Source organism: Doryrhamphus excisus, unplaced genomic scaffold, assembly GCF_037039965.1.
Source record: "Doryrhamphus excisus strain RoL-2023G ecotype Guam unplaced genomic scaffold, RoL_Dexc_Guam_v1.1 HiC_scaffold_24, whole genome shotgun sequence".
Lineage (NCBI taxonomy): Eukaryota > Metazoa > Chordata > Actinopteri > Syngnathiformes > Syngnathidae > Doryrhamphus > Doryrhamphus excisus.
This window is the reverse complement of record NW_027621862.1, coordinates 2,287,406-2,310,832: the sequence shown is the minus strand read 5'-3', so window position 1 is coordinate 2,310,832 and position 23,427 is coordinate 2,287,406. Positions and strand designations below refer to the sequence as shown.

At 42.8% G+C, this 23,427-nt stretch overlaps 2 protein-coding genes across 2 annotated transcripts in view; both read right to left on the bottom strand.

Annotated features, from left to right (window-relative positions):
- Positions 1 to 575: 575 nt before the first annotated feature.
- LOC131109499 (dnaJ homolog subfamily C member 7-like) lies at positions 576 to 8,452 on the bottom strand. The gene is made up of 14 exons (XM_058061600.2): positions 8,296 to 8,452; positions 6,941 to 7,029; positions 6,700 to 6,824; positions 6,511 to 6,624; positions 6,308 to 6,382; positions 5,665 to 5,783; positions 5,427 to 5,580; positions 4,540 to 4,704; positions 4,381 to 4,472; positions 4,235 to 4,308; positions 4,024 to 4,170; positions 2,534 to 2,689; positions 1,608 to 1,682; positions 576 to 1,511 (listed from the first exon to the last, which is right to left on the bottom strand). Exons 1-14 carry the CDS (start codon positions 8,364 to 8,366, stop codon positions 1,474 to 1,476), a joined length of 1,494 nt encoding a protein of 497 aa, XP_057917583.1. The 5' UTR covers positions 8,367 to 8,452; the 3' UTR covers positions 576 to 1,473.
- A 1,205-nt stretch (positions 8,453 to 9,657) lies between these two features.
- Positions 9,658 to 23,427, bottom strand: part of LOC131110063 (zinc finger protein 385B-like) — a 37,000-nt gene continuing 23,230 nt past the window's right edge. The window contains exons 5-11 of the mRNA XM_058062754.2: positions 17,895 to 18,046; positions 17,713 to 17,820; positions 14,644 to 14,827; positions 11,888 to 12,208; positions 11,597 to 11,814; positions 10,198 to 10,308; positions 9,658 to 10,089 (exon numbers count right to left, since the gene is read on the bottom strand). Of these exons, the coding sequence (XP_057918737.2) occupies positions 9,859 to 10,089; positions 10,198 to 10,308; positions 11,597 to 11,814; positions 11,888 to 12,208; positions 14,644 to 14,827; positions 17,713 to 17,820; positions 17,895 to 18,046 (1,325 nt within the window). The 3' untranslated portion in view covers positions 9,658 to 9,858. The remainder of the gene's footprint in view (positions 10,090 to 10,197; positions 10,309 to 11,596; positions 11,815 to 11,887; positions 12,209 to 14,643; positions 14,828 to 17,712; positions 17,821 to 17,894; positions 18,047 to 23,427) is intronic.

Below are 23,427 nucleotides of genomic sequence, written 5' to 3'. Positions count from 1 at the left end.
CCAAAGCACTGAAAAAGTTTGTATATTTTTCTGTTTTTAATAAATGCGTTTTTTTTTTTTGGGGGGGGGGGGGACCTGATGTGGCCCAGCCTTGCCCAGACCCTAGCTCCAGTGGCCCCCGGGTAAATTGAGTTTGAGACCCCTGCTGTATAGTGTAAAAGAAAAATGGCAGCAAAACATGGTAAATAACCAACTGCCAAGACTATGAAAAAAAAAATCAACATTACAATAAAAGACGAGTCTTTATTAAAAAAAAAAAGCATGTTTTAAAAATATGACAGAGTAGAATTAGCACATGTGTTCCACCTAGTTAAAGTGGCTTTTTAAACAGGTGGAGCAAGTGGGAGGGGATAATAAAGCGAGTCAACATGCATGACAACACGACGAGTGACGGTGGCCAAACAAGACGTCTTTCACTACAGTACGTATTGCAATCAACGGTTAACTGGCGTCATCGCATCATTTCCTCTTTCTGGTAAGGCACCACTTCAAATAAGCAGATAATACAGTAGTACAAGTGAGTGCTTGGTGCTGCAAATGTGTCGAGTTAACTTTTTTTTTTTAAAGGAGGCGCATTTAAAAGGATAAGTCTGCACAGCAAAATGAACGGAAAGGAGAAATAAAGTATTGTTTCATTTCATAAAAATGCTGCATACAGAACAATAAATATAAAAGACCAAGGAGGATAGATAGAGAGAAAAAAAAACATTTATGAACATCTAAGAACTTTACATTCAAGTCAAATATACATTGCAGCTTGATGAGCAGGGAAAGAGAAGAGAAGAAGGAAGAAAGCCAGTAAAACCTGGACTTGAAAAAAAAAAAACTTTTCAGGTGTTGAGGATGAAAACAATAAAAATGTACACTTTGTATCATGTAAGTAATGAATTACAATGATTCGATTTCCAGAGGGAGTTGTAACATACAAATCAGTTCATTTCATTTTGGCAACATGCTCCAAATGCTGCTCGTTTTGTTACATAAACAGCATTATTGGGAATTTGTAAGCATTATTACAAGGAATATATTTAAGGTGGCGAGTAAAAGTGTTTGCCCCCTCACAGGCATCATCAAAGAAACTTAAATATTAGTCAATGGCAACACAACTGAACATAAAATGCTATTTTTAAATGAAACGTGCTGCAGAATCCAAGGTTGATTTTATTGTTTTTCCAGGTCCTGAAGCAGCAAAACCGCCCAAAATCACTTTTTCCACACAGGATCATATAGGTTTGGATTTTTTCTCTCTTAATAAAAAGGTTCGTTTAAAAAGAGCATTTCGTGTTCAGTTGTGTCGTCATTGAGAAACATTGAAGTGTGATAAAATCAAGAAAGGGGCAAATCCTTTTTCCTACCACGGTATAGAAGTCAATCCAAAAAGCTGCGTGAGTCTTGGTGTGGCTTGTGGGACCATCATCTTGACAGGGTACACCATAGGGCGAGGTTTTATTATGTGCTCCTTTTTTTTTTTTTTTAGCCAAACTGGAAAAAGAAATTTCCAGGTCCGGAGTCTTGGAACAAAAATTAATGTGGGGAAGAAAAAAAAAAGTTAAGTGAGATATTTTTTGTGTAAAAAAAACAAAACAAACAAAAACAAAACAACTAACCTGCACTGGAATCAAACGTAAATCCTCCACTGTGGCCACCGAAGAAAGCCCTGAAGATGTTGTTTGCATCAAAATCTAAAACACAAAAATATATATATTTTTTGCAATATTTAAACAGGTCAGTGAAAGGGTGAAGTGAGGGTGCTGGAGCCTATCCCAGCTGTCTTCTTCAGGCGAGAGGCGGGGTACACCCTGGACTGGTGGCCAGCCAATCACAGGGCACATATAGACAAACAACCATTCACACTCACATTCATACCTATGGACAATTCGCCAATTAACCTAGCATGGAAAAAAACGGAGTACCCGGAGAAAACCCACGCATGCATGTGTGCAAACTCCACACAGAGATGTCCAAGGCTGGAATCGAACTAGGGTGTCCTAGCTGTGAGACCTGCGTGCAGCCCCTTTTTAAACCATTCATTCTTTTTCTACGGCTTAACCGCACGAGGGTTGTGGGGGGTATGCTGGAGCCTATCCCAGCTGACTTCGGACGAGAGGATACACGAGAGTACACCCTGGATTGGTCGTCAGCCAATCACAGGGCACATATAGACAAACAACCATTCACACTCACATTCATACCTATGGACAATTTGGAGTCGTCAATTAACCTAGCATGTTTTTGGAATGTGGGAGGAAACCGGAGTACCCGGAGAAAACCCACGCATGCACGAGGAGAACATGCAAACTCCACACAGAGATGGCTGAGAGTGAAATTGAACTCAGGTCTCCTAGTTGCATGCTAACCACTTCCACACCGTGCAGCAGTAACATAAATTCTGTCTTGCAAAAAGATTGACACTGTCAGAGACACACTGATTAAACACTGCTAATTAATAATAATTGGTCCATAATCATACACATGTATGTACTCACTCGTTCAAGATTTACGAGCGACATGAGCGTGAAATGACAGCATTTACCTCCGCCATCGAAGGAGCCGTCATCAGCGAGGTCATGCCCGTTGTCATAGCGGACCTTCTTTTTAGGGTCAGATAGAATGGTGAAGGCCTCGCCAACTTCCTTGAATTTCTTCTCCTCTTCCTTTTGCACCTCGGGAGTGGCCGAACTGTGGCGGTCTGCAACACAGTAGACTGAGAGTTATACGCTAGCTACAAACTGCAGTTAGCCAGCGCCATGAGCTTACAGTAACATCAATAACAGCACAAAAGCAATCATAAGGTCAATGCCACAGGCACAGTGTGGGAATATTTTGTTTTTAAAGAGAATGAGCGCATTAGCACCGACGACAGTCATTGGACAGTTTTCTCTACGGATGGAGGCACTCGGGTATATTCATTAATTTTCTACCGCTTATCCTCACGAGGGTCGTGGGGGTTGCTGGAGCTGTCTTCTTCAGGCAAGAGGCAGGGTACACCCTGGACTGGTGGCCAGCCAATCACAGGGCACATATAGACAAACAACCATTCACACTCACATTCATACCTATGGACAATTTGGAGTGGCTAATTAACCTAGCATGTTTTTGGAATGTGGGAGGAAACCGGAGTACCCGGAGAAAACCCACGGGGAGAACATGCAAACTCCACACAGAGATGGCCGAGAGTGGAATTGAACTCTGGTCTCCTAGCTGTGAGGTCTGCGCACTAAACACTAGACCGCCATGCAGCCCGCTTTAAGAATTGAAATAAAATTTAATTTGATAAACTGTACCTGCAGAGCCAGACCACGGCGGTCTAGTGGTTAGTGCACAGACCTCACAGCTAGGAGACCAGGGTTCGATTCCACCCTCGGCCATCTCTGTGTGGAGTTTGCATATTTTCTCCGTGCATGCGTGGGTTTTCTCCGGGTACTCCGGTTTCCTCCCGCATTCCAAAAACATGCTAGGTTAATTAGCGACTCCAAATTGTCCATAGGTATGAATGTGAGTGTGAATGGTTGTTTGTCTATATGTGCCCTGTGATTGGCTGGCCACCAGTTCAGGGTGTATCCCGCCTCTCGCCCGAAGACAGCTGGGCCGGGATAGGCTCCAGCACCCCCGCGACCCTCGTGAGGAACAGTGGTCGAAAATGAATATATGTCAAATATCATGACATCACTACTCTTAACAGAACATTACAATAGTGGTGGGCCTCCATGTTTTTTTCTACTCATGTTTAAAGAGCGCTTGATACAGCTAGCATGCAATGCGTTCGAGGTAGTGGGAAGGTCCTACATAGTGGACGGCATGTTTGTTTATGACACGTACTTCAGCTCGTCACGCGTATAAAAAAAGGAGCACTTGATTTGTGCAACCCGACCTATAGCACGGTACAGGTAATCCATGTTCATTTGAGCATTTTTTTAATTATCAGAGCGACTTTTAATGTTCTTGCATTTAATAGGTATGATTTCATAATTCCTCATTCCTCCTATATTATCACCCAAAATGTATATTTTTCTTCTACTGTACCTGGATGGTGCATCAGGGCCCTTTTACGGTACGCTTTCTTGATCTCGTCTTCTGTCGCATTTTTGCCGACTCCTAGCACCTTGTAGTAGTCTTTCCTCTTGCTCTTCTTCAGCTCCAACTTGGCCGTCTTCAGCAGATGTTTGTGGTCTGTAAATACGGTTGTACGGAATGTAAGTACCACGATGTAACCGGGTTGAATTTTGCTGCGTACCTGCTGTTTTTTCAGTCTGGTATACTTTCTCATAGTCGCGTACAGCCTCTTCGTACTGTTCTGTGTCCATGTAGCTGTAGTCACACACAGGCGAGTTCAGAAAACAAAGTAATAAAAAAAAAAAGACATTTTAAAATAATACATACCATTGAGCTCTTCTCAAGTAAGCTTTGATGTAGCTGTCATCTAGTTTGATCGCACTGGTGCAGTCGTCAATGGCCTGATTCAGTTTACGCAGCTGTTTTGGGAGTAGGAAGTGTCAGAATAGAAAGATATGTAACATGCAAACCTTCGTGTTGCGTTACCTTTACACCCGCTGTGGCTCTGTTGCAGTAGAGTTTGGCGTTGGTCTTGATGTTGTTCGGGTCGATCCCCAGAGCTTCGGTGTACAGCTGGTAGGCGGCATCGTAGTTGTTGTTTTTAAATGTCAGGTTACCCTCCTCTTTCTTGGCTTTCAAGGCTTTGGCATTCTAATTTTGGGAGGAAAAACACATGCAGTCACGTGTACACAGTCTTCTTCTCCTGAACCGCTGCACACAAAAAGGGTGAACATTTGTCAGAAGTTAAACCCCCTACCATGTGGCTGTGCTACTACAGTTCTGACAAATACAGACATGGTGGTACTATAGCTAACCCCATCAATCAAAATTGGTTGGAAATTTCTCACAAAACACCCGCTTATCCTCACAAGGGTCACGGGGGGTGCTGGAGCCTATCCCAGCTGTCTTCGGGCAAGAGGCGGGGTACACCCTGGACTGGTGGCCAGCCAATCACAGGACACGTATAGACAAACAACCATTCACACTCACATTCATACCTATGGACAATTTGGAGTGGCCAATTAACCTAGCATGTTTTTGGAATGTGGGAGGAAACTGGAGTACCCGGAAAAACCACACATGCACGGGAGAACTACGAGGGTGGAATCGAACTTGGATCTCCTAGCTGTGAGGCCTGCGTGCTAACCACTCCTCCACCGCACAGCCCAGCTCATAATATATCTAATTAATAATAATAAAAAACAAGCTCCAAGCCAAAAATGGACCCACACTTAGGACATCTCTGCCATTTGAACGCCATAGGGTGTCCTAATTTTCTCACACGACTGCATCATTTTAAAATCCATACATTCAAACTAGTAAAAAATTGGCGTGTTTTAGTTAGCTAATTCGTGTTAGCTACAAAAGTTTACCCTGCAAGCAAGCCGGGCCTTTTCATGATCGGGTGCCATGCGCAGAGCCTGGACAAAGAACTGTACGGCTTTATCGATGCAGTCCTCGTAGTAGAGACACAAGCCACGGACGTAAAGGGCGTCTGCGTTTGTGGAATCCATGCGTAGGATATCACTGGAGGAAGAAGGGGGGGGGGGGGGTCAACAAAAAAAAAACAGAAAAATGTAACTAATAGAAATGACAGGAAATGGTTTCTACCTAGCGACAGACTGAGCTTCGGGATAGCGTCCAAGCAGAGCCAGACACTCAGCCTTGAGGATTTTGAAGCGGTGGCAGGCAGAAGCCAAAGCTAAGGCCCGGTCCATACAGTACACCACCTGGATCAAGACAAGACCGGATTTTGTTTAGTACAGTGGAACTCGTTAAAGTCGACTCCCTTCTGACTGGCTGACCCCCGTCGACATGACTGAAAGTAGCCATCGCTTGCATATTTACTTGTGACTTTGGCCACAGATCAGGACAATGGCTAATAATATATGAAATATATATATCTATGAAATATATATATATATTATAATATATCAAATATGTCATCATTTTTAACCTGCGGCAGTTTGTTGATGTGGTTTTCCTCCAGTCATGCATATGTTTATGTTGTCTTTGCCTCCGTCCACCAGGGCAATCCAGAGAACCCAGAGGGAGGCTGACGTTATTGCAGCACAATTAACATAGCGCTGAGAAGGCAATTCATTATGGGAAAACTTTACAATATTGTTTTTTTGTTTCATATTTGTACATGTTTGTATATTTTTGTATAACAGTTAGTTAAACAGGTTTTTCGTGCTACAACCTATTCAGTAAAATTAAACTATCGCCAATGAGATGAGTTTCATAAAGTTACCTTTCGGAAGTCTCGCTTTTCAAAGCCAAAATCTGCAAGTCGTTCAAACTCTAGCAGCGTTTCCGCATTCTTGTTCTAAAAAAAAAACACAGAAGAAAAAAAACACATCATGTCACGTACTGAACCAGCGTTTTTTTTTTTTTTATTTTATTATTATTATTTTTTTTAATTGTATGAATAAAAATGTTCAGGCATAGTGTCACCTCCTGCTGGGCCTCTCTGTTGCTGGGCTCCATTTCCAGAACCTTCTGGAAGCAGCGACTGGCGGCCATGGCATTCCCCAGAGACAGGTGGCACTTCCCCTCGCGTAAATGACCCTGGGAGTGAAAACTCGTAAAAAGGACTGGCAAAGTTACATAGCGGATCGGTGCACCGGATCTGTCGGAACCGACCTTCATGAAACAGTCGTCCAACCGCACTGCCTGCTGGGAATCTTCCAACGCCTCCCGAAAGCGGCACAGCATCATGAGGGTAGCTGCCCTGTTGCCGTAATAGCTGGCATTTTTAGGACATGCGTCTTGATGGAAAAGACAAAAAAAACGGTCTTACACGTTTACACGTCATCCCTCGATATGATAAATATGAAAATTTAAAACAGAGACGACTAAAACAATCAAAGAAAAGCAATCTTACCGATGGCCTTGGTGTAGTAATTGAACGCTTTGGAGTAGTCCTTCTTGCTGTAAAATGCATTGCCTTGCTCTTTGAAGCCTTCGGCCTCACTGAACCAGAGGCATAACGGGATTAAAAAAAAAGAATATTGCGATTATTGTGACGGCACTCATACTAAACATTTACATAATGTCACTGCATATAAACCCAGCTTCGGCGGCATTGTTATTGTTAATATTATTAATATTGTTATGCCATAGAACTATGTATAGTAACACCTTCCCCACATACTTGCTAACAATGCCTCAGGCCGCTAGCTAAAGGTAATACTGTATGTATATTGGAGCTAAAGTTAACATTAGGGCTAGCATTCGTTTCTATCTTGCTATGTGAAAGTTCCGCTAATACTTAAAATGACCAAAATACAGCAAAATACTGTAATTATTATCGGGTTCTTAGACTTCTGCATTAACTGAATCATGGAATTGGCATATAAAGAAATAAAGAATTAACTATTAAATGCGTAATCTCACAGAAAGTCAAATAATGTGAATGAAATGTCATTGTGACATAAAGGAAGAGGTCCAATCTCAGCTTCGTGGGCATGCCCAGATGCTGCCGTAAGTGGAATAAACTATGCAGTTTTGGAAAGCTTCGTACATACGGCTGGAATAGGTGCAGATTCTGGAAGATCTATAAAGATTTCTGTGTGGGTTATCATGTGGAGCTGCTCTAAGAGTCCACAACTCAATACCAAGGGCCAAGAGGTCCCCATAATAGGTCCCCTTTAAGAAGTTTATCACAGGACCCTGGAAATCTCGGAGCCCTTGGCAATTGCCTGTGTGTACCTAATGTTAGGTCCGCCCCTGCATGGCTGCACACTAAAAGTAACCCTTATGAGGCAAGTTTAGCCGCTAAAATATCACCGTATTATGACTGATGATGAGCTACAAATAGCCAAACAAGGCTCACTACGAAAGTTCACTTTCTGAAAAGGCGAATTTTAATATATTCCCTTTCATTTTACCATGTGAGCCTTCGGCGTAACATTAAATATATATATATACAGATAACGTAATATACAAGTAAACGACAATAGCACCCACTTTGGTTTTCATCGTATTTGGCAGTTACGGCAATATTGTTTCACAGTGTTGAATATAAATCCAGTTAATTGATTCATGAATGGTAGAATAAAAACAAAACATCGTGGTGCTCTTTCACTTTTTCAAGCGCATGCTATCTTGGCTAGCTTACAGCCTAGCATTGTTGTCCCCGGACAACTCGTCAAATGTTACCAATGTTTTTTTCCAATTGTATTGTATTCAATGTCAATTTATGACAGACAACTAATGCCAAACTATTCCCCTTCTCACCGTTCCAGGTCGTCCTGACTGTGAAGCTGAAGCTCGGCATCCACCGGCACGTCGATGTCAACAGCCGCCATTTTTTTTCTAGAAAGGACGACCAACGACTTGACGTAGTGATGTGTCGGTCGTGAATTAAGCGGCTTTCAGAGGCTTTTCTGATCAGGTGAACCACGGGAGTCGGCTCTTTGAATTGAACCAGCGGGTCGATTTTCTCGTCTATATCTGTTAAATCCACGCGTGAATGTTCATATGTGCCAATACTTTAGTTGTGTAACGTTTTGTTTGTTGTGTTACTGTAAATAATTATAAATGTGCAATGATACAGTATGGTACAGTCTTTGTTTTTGTGTAACAGAATTACGAAATCTGTTACAACTAAACAAACATTTTATATAGTCATGTATTTACTTAGAAAATTAATTTGACACATATTTTGGAAAGAAATTACAGAAAAATATTAGCCGTTTGGAGCATAAAAATCCGACTCATTTGAGCCGATGCCAATGTGTCGGTTCTCTATAAAGAGCCGAACTTTTCACCAGTATACACGGTCATGTCACTTCCGTGTAACGAGTTTTTTTGGCAAGCCACTAGCTAACCTTCAATGTAACTCTTACATTGCATATATATTTACTTACATTTTTAAAATAACTTTTAAATTACATTTTATAGCAGTGAGCGTGTACATTTTACCGATACTATTACATTATCTGTATTTTTTACCATGCAATTAATACTGCCTACCGATAGAGGGCATCAGTGTATGTTATAGTGGCAAAGTGTGCACTATTGTAATGAATGGATGTTATGTTTACATTTTATAATATTTCGACACATTAAAAGAGTCATATTATACACGAGACAAGTTTTTGACTTTGCAAAAAAAAAACACAAAACAGGAGTCTGTATAATAGTACATTATTCACACATATTTTGTCATATTTTATATTATTGTCATTGATTGCACATTTACAATAGCTTTAAATTGAAGTGAAAACCTACTACTTAGGATGGTAATGAGGCAACATCTATAAAATAAAATCTATAAAAACACTTTTAAGTCAGCTATTATATAAAAAAAAACATTATTCTTCATATTGCACAAAATGTACAGTAGTATCCGAAGAATATGCTTTAATGGCTCAAGTAAAACAGTTTTCCACTTCATTTAAAATCATCTGTTCTTGTTTTTGTGTTCTGGCACATGACACTAACACAGACGGATGGAACGTTCATTATTCACTATGACAAAGTTCCAACAATCCACATTTACTCTACTATTATTATTATTATTATTATTATTTCCTTTGTGCTTCGTAAGACAAGTCATTTGTGGAGCGAACCTAATGTAGGAATGATATTTTTTCCCCCCCAGAGTACAACCACAAAGCTTAAATTGAAAAAAAAAATGTTGGCAACAAAAGCTTCACATTTACACACTCTTTAGTCATGATAGATTGTTCTTCATATATAAAATAAAAACAAAAAATAACTACAGTATTATGGCTTTCAGTGTGCATTCTGTGCTTTTGATGTGTCAAATGTAGCACCGCCTCACGACCTCGCTTGTCAGTAAGGAGAAAAGATAATGGGTGCATGAGTGGCCCTCAGAGGTCCCGGGGCGGGCCGAAAGAGGGCGGGGCTTATCAAGGGACCGTGAATGATGGCTGCGGGACCCTGTGGTAGTCGTAGCGCCAGAGGTGCAGATGCCATGGCGCATAAAGTAGCTGGATTGAAGGGGCTGGTCAGGAACCCTGCCGGCAGGGACTTGGACAGCTGCTTCTGCAGGGCAAGTTTAGTCTAAAAGACACAAAAGGTTACATTCTGGTGCATCAAGGCAGAATTTAGGCTAAGTTTAAGTCAACATCAATTGTAGATATTCAAAAGGTAAATAATGTGTATTCTTACCGCTAATGCAGTGCTGGGCTGCAGTTTATTGAAAGGAGTGAATTTCGCCTTCATCTTCACCCTCACAGGCTTCCCGGCCAAACGCTCTTTGTGTCTCCTGCTGTTCATGTGCTATCAAAAACAGGATATGCAATAACACAGTTGAAACACTTCCGATATCGATACCATGCTTTTTCCACCAAATATCGACCAGTGAAACTCGCCTCATGTGTATAATTTCACTTTTTATTGAGTACTTTAGACAACTGAATGTGTATACGGTGGATGAGTGTTTACGCGTGGGCCACACAGCTAATAGACCCAAGTTCGATTCCACCCTCTGCCCTCGGTTTCCTCCCACATTCCAAAAACATGCTAGGTTAATTGGCGACTCCAAATTGTCCATAGGTATGAATGTGAGTGTGAATGGTTGTTTGTCTATATGTGCCCTGTGATTGGCTGGCCACCAGTCCAGGGTGTACCTCCCGCCCTAAAACAGCTGGGATAGGCTCCAGCACCCCCGCGACCCTCATGAGGAAAAGCAGTAGAAAATGAATGAATGTGTATACGGCGGAGGAGTGTTTACGCCAGGCCACACAGCTAGGAGACCCAAGTTCGATTCCACCCTCTGCCCTCGGTTTCCTCCCACATTCCAAAAACATGCTAGGGTAATTAGCGACTCTAAATTGTCCATAGGTATGAATGTGAGTGTGAATGGTTGTTTGCCTATATGTGCCCTGTGATTGGCTGGCCACCAGTCCAGGGTGTACCCCGCCTCTCGCTGGAAGACAGCTGGGATAGGCTCCAGCATATCCCCCGCGACCCTCGTGAGGAAAAGCGGTAGAAAATGAATGAATTAATGTGTCTACAGCGGAGGAGTGGTTACGTGTGGGCCACACAGCTAAGAAACCCAAGTTCGATTCCACCCTCGGTTTCCTCTCACATTCCAAAAACATGCTAGGTTAATTAGCGACTCCAAATTGTCCATAGGTATAAATGTGAGTGTGAATGGTTGTTTGTCTATATGTGCCCTGTGATTGGCTGGCCACCAGTGCAGGGTGTACCCCACCTCTCGCCTGAAGAAGACAGCTGGGATAGGCTCCAGCATACCCCCCGCGACCCTCGTAAAGATAAGCGGTAGAAAATGAATGAGCTCCATGGTGACCCCTAATATATCCAGTAGTACTTTAAACATTTACACTGTATCTGTATTTGTACATATTAAACATATATACTGTACACTGAATTATTGGGAGCAGTTCTGATTATGAATCCTTCATTGAATCCAGATTAATCCAGAAGTAATGTAAACTATCATTCTAGTAAGCTTAAGTGGTTATAAAGAATCCTATCTGAAAAGACAGTAAAACTTGAAGTGTTTTTACCACCTGAGTACTCATCGTAGTAGTCATCGTAGTACCTGTTTGAGCTGCGTCTCCGAGTTGACGGCCACCTGGCACAGTTCACAGTGGAAACGCTTGCCGGTGAAGCCCACAAGTGCTTTGGTCTTGATGCCTGTTCTCGGTTTTATTATCGGGAACGCGTGCCTGGATGATGATGATGATGATGATGTCCGTTTGAGTCTGCGGTGTGACTGGGTGCCGCTCGGGCTGTCGGTCATCTGTTTGTGTTTAAAGCCTGGCGAAGAAGGGGACATGGATGAAACCATATGATATATAAATACAGTACGGTTATGCTACGTGCTACGTACCGCTGCAGTGCGCTTCCAACTGGGAGCTGGAATTAACGGTCACTTTACACGTGGGACAGTGGAGATGTTTTTTATCGTTTTTGTCCTGTTCAGCGTCCACTTCTTCACCTCCTGCAGGGGGCTCCAGAGGATCGGAGTGGGCTGTCGCAGCGGGTGGTCGTGGGGTGCAGTCATCCATAGGCGGGGCCTCCGATGTTGAATGGGATGGGTGAGGAGACCGGTTTGAAGCGGAGTCTGACAATGACGGCTGGGAGGTGCCGTCTTTGGGTGTCGAGGAGCTCCTGGGGACGTTTTCCGGTTGCTGCGGCGATGTGCTTAAATCTGATGTGCACATAAACACACAGGTGTGGCATTATTAAATACTGTGGGTGCTCACAGCTAGGAGACCAGGGTTCAATTCCACCCTCGGCTATCTCTGTGTGGAGTTGGCATGTTCTCCCCGTGCATGCGTGGGTTTACTCCGGTTTCCTCCCACATTCCAAAAACATGCTAGGTTAATTGGCGACTCCAAATTGTCCATAGGTAGACTAATAATAGGCTATAGTCAACCACAAGACAGCGATCAATTAATTAATTTATGAAATTTTGAACCTTAATGAGTGAGCGCACAGGCCATACAGCTAGGAGACCAGAGTTCGATTCCACTCTTGGCAATCTCTGTTTGCATGTTCTCCCCATGCATGCGTGGGTTTTCTCCGGTTACTCCGGTTTCCTCCCACATTCCAAAAACATGCTAGGTTAATTAGCGACTCCAAATTGTCCATAGGTATGAATGTGAGTGTGAATGGTTGTTTGTCTATATGTGCTCTGTGATTGGCTGGCCACCAGTCCAGGGTGTACCCCGCGTCTTGTTCGAAGACAGCTGGGATAGGCTCCAGCACCCCCGCGACCCTTGTGAGGATAAGCAGTAGAAAATGAATGAATGAATGAATGTATTGCAGTATTTGATTTGACTAATAATAGGCTATAGTCAACCACAAGACAGCGATCAATTAATTAATTTATTAATTTTTGAAACTTAATGACTGTATTCTGGACTGAGTGTTTAGCGCGCAGGCCACACAGCTAGGAGACCCGAGTTCGATTCCACCCTCGGCCATCTCTGGCTGGGTTTTGTCCGGGTACTCCGGTTTCCTCCCACATTCCAAAAACATGCTAGGTTAATTAGCAACTCCAAATTGTCCATAGGTATGAATGTGAGTGTGAATGGTTGTTTGTCTATATGTGCACATAAACACACAGGTGTGGCATTATTAAACACTGTGGGTGCTATACAATGAAAGTGATTGATGGGATTCCACTATGAAAGATTAGCAAAGCTCTTTTCCATCCATCACTTTGAGAGACTCTTTCATTTGTTCCTTTTTCTGTTTACCCCAGATATTACTTCTACTTCATATCGGATTTGTACGTTTCATTCTCTATCCCCCCTTTTTCGGCCCCTCAATCATCCCCCGATGTTATTTGTCCGCCTCACACAGGCAGCGGAACATCAATCAGCTGCCATGGCAACGTGCTGCTGAATGCAACAAACTTATCATTTAAGTGGACGACGGAAAATGGATGGAAGTGTAACAAAAAGGTAACACTTGTAGTCGGAATATATTACACCAAAACGCTGAATGGCTTTTTTTTGGGGGGGGGGGGGGGGGGTCTGTATTTGCATGCTCCAGTGCCTCTCGTCTTACTTGATGGGAGTAATTAGCCATCTGACAGAGGCCATGATTGCAGGGCAGGTAATAGCGGGTAATCACTCAGCAGAGTGGCGGCTACGGGACTTCGCCCCCCAAGTTGCCTCAATTACCACTAATCACCTGGAGGAGGGAGAGGTGGGGGGGGGATGTGGCATCTTTGAAAATATGCATAGAAGATACGGGGTACAGGATCTACAGGATGTGAGGACATCTGTCACATTTCATCAAGAATCCTTGAGAAAATACACAACAATAATAAAAATGGCGGCTGCACGGTGGACGAGTGGTTAGCATGCAGAGGCCACACAGCGAGAAGACCCGTGTTCAATTCCAGTTTGCATGTTCTCCCCGTGAATGCGTGGGTGTAGGATGTAAAATGTTGATATTTTGTTTGAATCTGGGCTGCACGGCGGTCGAGTGGTTAGCACGCAGACGTCACAGCTAGGAGACCAGGGTTCAATTCCACCCTTGGCTATCTCTGTGTGGAGTTTGCATGTTCTCCCAGTGCATGCGTGGGTTTTCTCCGGGTACTCCGGTTTCCTCCCACATTCCAAAAACATGCTAGGTTAATTGGCGACTCCAAATTATCCATAGGTAGACTAATAATATGCTATAGTCAACCACAAGACAGCGATCAATTAATAAATTTATGACATTTTGAAACTTAATGATTGAATGCGTAGGCCACACAGCTAGAAGACCAGAGTTCGATTCCACTCTTGGCATGTTCTCCCCGTGCACGCGTGGGTTTTCTCCAGGTACTCCGGTTTCCTCCCACATTCCAAAAACATGCTAGGTTAATTAGCGACTCCAAATTGTCCATAGGTATGAATGTGAGTGTGAATGGTTGTTTGTTTATATGTGCCCTGTGATTGGCTGGCCACCAGTCCGGGGTGTACCCCGCCTCTTGCCCGAAGACAGCTGGGATAGGCTCCAGCACCACCGCAACCCTTGTGGAAATGAATGAATAAAAATGTCTGCTGGAATGTAAATACATATACTGCATATGTAGCTACAGTACTACAGTATTGCGCCAGAGGTGTACATGTTCTTTACTAATACCTGATCCTTCTTTTGATTGCAAGTCACTTTGGGGTCCATTTCCTCCCAGCGCCCTCGTCTCCTTGCTTCTATTCTTCTCCACTGCAGGTCCACCATGCCCGTTCGTCCGTCGGTTCCTCTGGTTCTCCAAGGCCTTGAGCTTGCGAGCGTGTCTGTGACCCTTGTAGTGGGCCTCGGCCTGGCTCTGGTGGTGACACACAACAACAATAAAAACACACATGCAGTATGAGCTGAACAAAGTACTACCGTGATGTCATTAGTTGAAGGGCAGCATGAAACCAGTTCACTGGAAATGTCTCCATCTGCTTTGTCTCTTTGGCTTCACATGCAAGCGCGGAGCTGGGAGATAAATGATAATAGTCAGCGTTTGACTGTGAGGAAAGACTCGCATCGCCGTCCTGATCATCACTGTCGGGCTACGCGCAAATGAGCGCCAGTTAGGAGTCATGGCATCTCATGACCATCCTCTTGTGCTCATTTGCTCATCTCTCCCGTGATGCGATGTGACACAAAATGCCCCACGTCTGTTAACACTCAAGTGACCTCACGTGTTACGACATGCAAACTGGGGGGGAAGGGGGGGCTCTGCGGGGCTCTATAAATAAAAACAAAAGAAAAAAAAAGAAGGTAGAAGAGCAGCCCACAATGTGATTCCATGCACACAATCACATACACACATAAAGATCATCAAGATGACTATCACATGGACACTCGCATCCATAAACTCTAATCAAATGTGTGCATTGACGGTAGTGTTCCACTACATCCAGCAGATGGTGCTGTGGTGCAAAAAGCATGATTTTTTTTTATTATTCATTCATTCATCTTCTACCGTTTATTCTCACAAGGGTCAAAGGGGTGCTGGAGCCTATCCCAGCTGTCTGTAGCATGTTTTTGGAATGTGGAGGAAACCGGAGTACCCGGAGAAAACCCGGCCAGAGATGGCCGAGGGTGGAATCGAACTTGGGTCTCCTAGCTGTGTGGCCTAACCACTCAGTCCACAATACAGTCATTAAGTTTCAAAAATTCATAAATTAATTAATTGATCGCCGTCTTGTGGTTGACTATAGCCTATTATTAGTCAAATCAAATACATTCATTCATTCATTTTCTACCGCTTATCCTCACAAGGGTAGCGGGAGTTGCTGGAGCCTATCCCAGCTGTCTTCGGACAAGGTGGCCAGCCAATCACAGGGCACATATAGACAAACAACCATTCACACTCACATTCATACCTATGGACAATTTGGAGTCGCTAATTAACCTAGCATGTTTTTGGAATGTGGGAGGAAACCGGAGTACCCGGAGAAAACCCACGCATGCACGGGGAGAACATGCAAACTCCACACAGAGATGGCCGAAGGTGGAATTGAACTTGGGTCTTCTAGCTGTGAGACCTGCATGCTAACCACTCAACCACCATGCAGCCCATGATTTAAATATATAAATGTTAATATATTCATAATTATTAAAAATTAATTATTTTTTTCAAAAAATTATATCCATTAATATATATAATTGTATATATTAAAATATTAAATATTTTATTAAATACAATTTTAAAATAAATATTTTATATATTATTTTTTAAAAGGACAGATTTATAGTTACTTTATTAAAATGACTTTACTCACTTAACTTAATATTACAGCCTATAACTGAATGATTGACAGAATTCTTAGCAATAGTTCATTATTATGCCCATACTGTAACTTGGCCTTATAATACTCATTGTCATTTTTACCTTTGACTTCTCTTCCTGACAACTCTGCCTCTGCAGCATGAAACAGCACCCCCCCCCCCCAATTCCCGTGTCCCTCGCTTAATAACTATGTTTTCTAACTAGCAAAGAACAAAATAGAGCAAGCCTGATGGTGTTGTACCTCCTAGCTCGTCAATTAGCTAGTGTCAATTGTGTAATAAATAGGGGTGTCACAAGAGCTCATGAGATTAAAACGTGACAAGATTTTTTTTTTAATATTATGTATGCACACAAGATATAAATTATTACTTAATCACACAATATATGACAATGAGGTTGATTATTTTTGATATTGTGGGCATGTATGAAAGGAAGAGAATTCACTGTGCATTGTTTCCGCAGTTTGTTCCATAGAACAATGGCATGTCAGTCGTACAGTTTTTTTGTCCCCGTGGGTGGAGGCGGGGCCCGCCAGCATACACAAAACACTGCAGAAGAGTGTATATTATTGTTTTCATTGTAATTTTCTTAAAAAATCTTATCTTGTCTCGTTCTTGTGGACCCAATCTCATGTATCGTCTCGTGTCGTGACACCACTAGTAATAAATCATGTCGACTATTTATTGTCTCTGACATTAAGCCAGAATACAAACTGGACGCCCGGCGCACATTGAATGTTGTTCCACACAAACCATTCAGCGTGACGTTCTAGATTCAGAAGGGAAGAATCAGCGCCCACCTGCATACTCGTCTGGGATGCAGGTGTAGTACGACTTTACTATGTGCCACCATAGTAAGAAGAAAAACATAGGACAGAAAGATTGTTGCTAAAACACACCAGTACTCCTCATACATAGTACCCGGAGTACATGTTGGCACCTGATACCTGCCTGCAAACCGGCATCCAACGCCTGCCGTCAAGCAGCAGCACTCATCTCGGCTGCAGTTAGCACAGAGGGGGGAGGAGGAGAGTGCCTGTTAGCTAGCAAACGATTTATTTTTTTTAGGGGCCTACAGCGAGGACACAAAGACAAAAAAAAAGAATGCCAAGTAATTGTGCTCAACTTGCACCTATTCTTGCAAGCTAACAATATAAATGCAAATAAGTCTAAAAATGTATAAGAAAAGGAAGCTAAATGAATATGAATAAAAAGGTGTGATAAGGAGAGAACGACGCTGATTGGTTTCCTCTCCAGAACGCAGAAAAATGGCTGAAATATACAGATTTTACAGATAAGAAAAGCCTTCCTGAGGAATATTTAAGTGTGTGGACCATTTGAAATGTGCTCCATGTACAGTATGAATGTGCATTTGAATGCACCATGAATTACAAGAAGGTGATATGTATCGACGGGTGTCAGACTCACAGTCGAGTTAAAGCGCAGGTGACAAATATTACAGGAGATGACCGTTCTTCTCCTGGGCGGGGCCACGCCAAAGGTGTGGTTGATGACCGCCTTTTGCACCGGATCCATCTGCGTAAAACAACAACAGCGCACACGCTTTGATATTAGGTCCAAAAATGACAACATGGACCGTTGAAGCTCACCGTGTTGAAATTAGGAAAAAGGCTGAGGGGCGATGAGCTGCTGATGCTGAGCGGCAGGAAGTGCTCCAGGCGGTTCTGTGGCTGCAGACTTGCTCGGCCTGACAGAGGCAGAGAACCCAGGAGCGGGTGGACCTGGTTCTGGGATAGTGCACCTGTAACATGGACCACAACCAACATTGTTAACACAAACAGCTTTGTCTTGCTGCCAAACAAAATGAATACTGTTAAGCATTGATTGTATGGAGATCAGCGACAGCGTTCTGCTCTCGTATAAATAATTCCCTGTGACCGCTAAGCTCATCACACTTCATTTTCGCTGGCCAGATTTCTCATAATTTACAGCGCACAGTGACCTTCGTATAGACCGGTGGCTCTCAATTATTGTCAGGCGTGATGTGTGATGGAAGCATTTCAGCTAAAATGAAAGGAAATGTATGCAAAACTGTGCTTGTTTGGTCTAGAGACAGTCCCACTGAAGAAAAGACAGGAAGCAGAACTGGAGGTAGCAGAGATGAGGATGCTGAGGTTCTCATTGGGAGTGACCAGGATGGATAGGATCAGGAACGAGTACATGAGAGGGCCATTACATGTTAGCCGGAGGTAGCAGAGATGAGGATGCTGAGGTTCTCATTGGGAGTGACCATGATGGATAGGATCAGAAACGAGTACATCATTGGGACATTACATGTTAGCCGGAGGTAGCAGAGATGAGGATGCTGAGGTTCACATTGGGAGCGACCATGATGGATAGGATGGGAAACAAGTACATCATTGGGACATTACATGTTAGCCGGAGGTAGCAGAGATGAGGATGCTGAGGTTCACATTGGGAGCGACCATGATGGATAGGATGGGAAACAAGTACATGTTAGCCGGAGGTAGCAGAGATGATGATGCTGAGGTTCTCATTGGGAGTGACCAGGATGGATAGGATCAGAAACAAGTACATCATTGGGACATTACATGTTAGCCGGAGGTAGCAGAGATGAGGATGCTGAGGTTCTCATTGGGAGTGACCAGGATGGATAGGATCAGGAACGAGTACATGAGAGGGCCATTACATGTTAGCCGGAGGTAGCAGAGATGAGGATGCTGAGGTTCTCATTGGGAGTGACCATGATGGATAGGATCAGAAACGAGTACATCATTGGCGACATTACATGTTAGCCGGAGGTAGCAGAGATGAGGATCCACACAGAGATGCCAGAGTGGGGAATCGAACCTGAGTATCAAACCTGTGTGGCCTGCGTGCTAACCACTTAACCGCCGTGCAACACAGAGATGATTTTTGTAATGTTTGCTGCTCCTAAACAGACATCAGGGCCACGTCACATCATTAAAAAGCATCATAAGGGATCTCTAACGACCATCTTTGTTGTAGTGAATAAGAGTGAAAAGTCAGATGGGTGGATTTACCTTCCACTCGGCCTAATCTCCCTGTCAATATGACTTCCTGTGCGAGGACAATGATTCCCACTCATACACAAATCTGAAATGAATCTCATTAATCTCCTTTGCTGATAGTCACATAGTGCAGCTGGGCGAGATGTTTAATTAACCGAATTTACCAAAAAGCCTGCCGTCATCTGCGGTAGTTTTGCACAATGTCAAGAGGCACTTGTGACTCCATGGCACCGAGTCCACATTGCATTAACTTCCACAAAAGCGTCATTGCGGCAGATTGAAAAAGGACAGACGGACAGCTTGTTAGTAACACTTGTTTAAGCTGCTCTTTGTTGGGAATGTGCGACACTGGCAGGCCTTGATGGCTTTTTAGAAATAGGAACTCATTCTAGTGGGACTTTATGCAGCCAGAAGTGGCACTTAAGTTATAATGAAAAGGCTAAGAAGTGGCTTTTACTTCAAAAATAATCTGTTAATTAAAGTTGGCATGTTAGCAGTGGATGGTGGATAATATAATCGCATATATGCATCCATGGGCTGCACGGTGGATGTGTGGTTAGCGTGTGGACCTCACAGCTAGGAGATCGGAGTTCAAGTCCACCCTCGGCCATGTGTGGAGTTTGCATGTTCTCCCTGTGCATGCGTGGGTTTTCTCCGGGTACTCCGGTTTCCTCCCACATTCCAAAAACATGCTAGGTTAATTAGCGACTCCAAATTGTCCATAGGTATGAATGTGAGTGTGAATGGTTGTTTGTCTATATGTGCCCTGTGATTGGCTGGCCACCAGCCCAGGGTGTACCCCGCCTCTCTCTCGCCCGAAGACAGCTGGGATAGGCTCCAGCATTTCTTGTATTATTCTTATTCATTCATTTTCTACTGCTTTTCCTAACTAGGGTTGCGGGTGCAATCACAGGGCACATATAGACAAACAACCATTCACACTCGCTGAAATTATCATTCGCCTAAAATACATATTTAATCACAAATTAATCACACTTGGTACATAGTTAACTCATAATCACAGATAGAAATACTTTTTTTGCGACCCTCGTGAGGATAAGCGGTATAAAATGAATAAATATCCATTCATTCATTTTCTGTACCGCTTATCCTCATGAGGGTCCTGGACATGCTGGAGCCTATCCCAGCTGTCTATTTTGTCGTAAAAACAGTCAACATTGCAATGCTAAGGTAAATAAAGCTGCTGGGTGCTCACCACTCATCATTCTCTAAATGTAGATACTGCCATCTTATGGCATTAAATAAAAAAAAAAACATCAGAAGGTTGCCTACAGCCACAGCTGTTGCTGATATTGTCCAACTCTCAATTTCCGATGCGGATATGTGTAACATGACATATCTCCTGTGGTGGATGCTGTGCTGAAACACAAAGCTAACACAATGTTTTGTCTTTAAATACATAAAAAAAAAATTTTAGTCGTTTTACAAAATAAAAATTCAGTGTCCTAAACTTTTTTCCAAACATTGCAATTCTCAGGTAAATAAAGCTGCTGGGTGCTCACCACTCATCATTCTACAAATGTAGATACTGGAATCTTATGGCATTAAATAAAAAAAAAAAACATCAGAAGGTTGCCTACAGCCACAGTTTCTGATACTGATATCAGCAGATGCGGATATGTGTAATATGACATATCTCGTGTGGTGGGTGCTGACACAAAGTGTCAGCAAAAAAACATGTTGTTTTCCAAAATAAAAATTCAGCATCCTGAACTTTTCCGTACGCGGCCCCGGTTGGGAAAAACTGTGGACATGCCTGATGTAAAAGTATATCAATCCAAGCAGGTTTCTCGTTGCTAATCTGCATTTGTTCCATTTTTCTATGCCGGAAGAAGGTGTGGGTCACAGAAGCGTATACCTTTCTCATTTCAAGCGGGTATGAAAGATTATGAGGACAATAATAAAAAAAAAAAACTGCAAGAAAAGCTTAATCTCTATTATTTCCCAGATTAGTTTCTTGGTGACTCAGTAGCGTACAACAATTGTGCAGAGAGAGCATGGAGCGTTGGGAAAGGGAATAAAAAAAGAGGAAATAAGAAGCTTTCGCAGCGGCGAGCCGGAGCCCGAAAGCATCAGTAGGAAAGGCTGCTTTGGTTGTTTTCACGGTGAATGCATTTCCTCGGATCATCTGTCTGAGTCAGGTTCTCTGTCATCATTCTCCACCAACACGGACGGCCTGGTGGAGGCTCACTCTCATTTCTCAAGCTTCTTTCTGCCGCGTTGAGAGTTTCAACAAATAACCAAATGTTAAATGACTTATCCGCCTATGGAGTCGACTTTAAGCAGGGTGACATTTTAGTGATACAAAGCAGACGCTGGAGGATAAAATACAGATGGAAAATACTGTTCTGTGAAGTACTGATGGGCGCCCAGTTGTGTGGCCCCCGGTTCTGAACTGCCCCTGTGGGGTCTGGTCACGGTGAAGCGGTGATGGGGCGCTCTTAGGGCCGGTTTTGGCTAAATGCTGTTAGCAACTTCAGACATCGGTGAGTTAGTAATTTGCATCCATGCAGGAAAGACGCTCACAGTATGCACACTCTATAATGCTACACAGACAACAGCTTACTTATACAAAATAAACACACATAGGACACTGATAAATTGCTACTTAGAGCTCACGCTACCGACTCCTCAACATGAACAAAACTCCTCCTCAACAGTGTGAGGGGAGTGGGCAGCTTGTACCCGGGGCACGCCCGTTGATCCAGTGTCTTCCAACCATTCACACTCACATTCATACCTATGGACAATGTGGAGTCGCTAATTAACCTAGCATGTTTTTGGAATGTGGGAGGAAACCGGAGTACCCGGAGAAAACCCACGCAATGCACGAGGAGAACATGAAAACTCCACACAGAGATGGTTGAGGGTGGAATTGAACTCTGGTCTCCTAGCTGTGAGATCTGCGTACTAACCGCTTGACCGCCGTGTAGCCCAGATTTCAACAAAATATCAAAATTTTACATCATACTCTGCAATGTGAACATAGCCCTAAAAAAAAAATATCGTTATTGTGTGTAACTGCTCTACAGGAGTCCCCAACTCAATACAAGTGACCGAAATAAGCATCATAGGTTGTGAGGAAGCCTAACTCACCCCAGTTGTTATGAGTCTGCCTAATCAAAGTCACGCTGTCAACACTCGACGTCAACTGATTGGGCCTGTTAGAGTAAAAACTGGCAGGCTGCGTGCAAGCTTGAAAATGCGGAATCACACCCTTTTCTATGCAAATGTATTCAAATAAGCTCCTGTAATCTGATTGTGTGTTTATGTTAGTGTAATCACACACAGTTCATGCAAGGACGGTGTTAAGACGGGTTTTTATTAAAGTTTCTATGCATCCTCGTCATGTATATTTTTGTCCAGCAACAAATATTGGTGTCTGGAATTAGTGTGAGGTGTGATTTTCTCAGCATTGATATAGACCAGGGGTCTCAAACTCAATTTACCTGGGGGCCACTGGAGCTAGGGTCTGGGCAAGGCTGGGCTGCATCAGGTTTTAAAAAAAAACAAAAAAAAACGCATTTATTAAAAACAGAAAAATATACAAACTTTTTCAGTGCTTTGGTTCCGATTTTCTACAATAAAAGCTCTGATAAAACATTCCGCTGTTCTCAAATATCTTATTTTTTATTTTTCTGCACAAAATAAGATGAAAAATAAATAAACAAATCAAGAATAAAGAAAATCAATCAGTAATAAATAATTATAATAATAATAATAAAACAGCAAATAATAAAAAACACATATAGTTGGTCATAGTCTAACTCACAAACTAGAGAGCTAGCGACCTAAAAGGTAGCCTTCAAGTTGTTTCCTTTAAACTTAAATAGCCAAAAACTTACCACTTCCACACGGATAGGGAGGATAACTATTAACAGTTATTTAACCTTTAACATGAACATTAATCAAACTTAATATTTTTTTTCTGGGTACGACGATGAATTTTTCTTTCTGGTATTACGATTACGATTTTAGTCATCTTACACTCACTGTTCAGCCAAGCACTTATTGAGTCAAAAATTTAAGTTGATTAAAATTAAGCTAACTTTTCACTATTGAACGACTACACGGAAAAGGGTAAAAATGCATCAAATCGATGATTTTG

Bases quoted from the DNA above. Each gene is read 5' to 3' on its own strand.
- LOC131109499 (XM_058061600.2), bottom strand. From the start codon at position 8,366: ATGGCGGCTGTTGACATCGACGTGCCGGTGGATGCCGAGCTTCAGCTT. The intron at 4,705-5,426 runs GTAAACTTTTGT...TCCCAAAATTAG, and splicing joins AGGCCCGGCTTGCTTGCAGG to AATGCCAAAGCCTTGAAAGC. The intron at 4,473-4,539 runs GTAACGCAACAC...CTCCCAAAACAG, and splicing joins GAGCCACAGCGGGTGTAAAG to CTGCGTAAACTGAATCAGGC.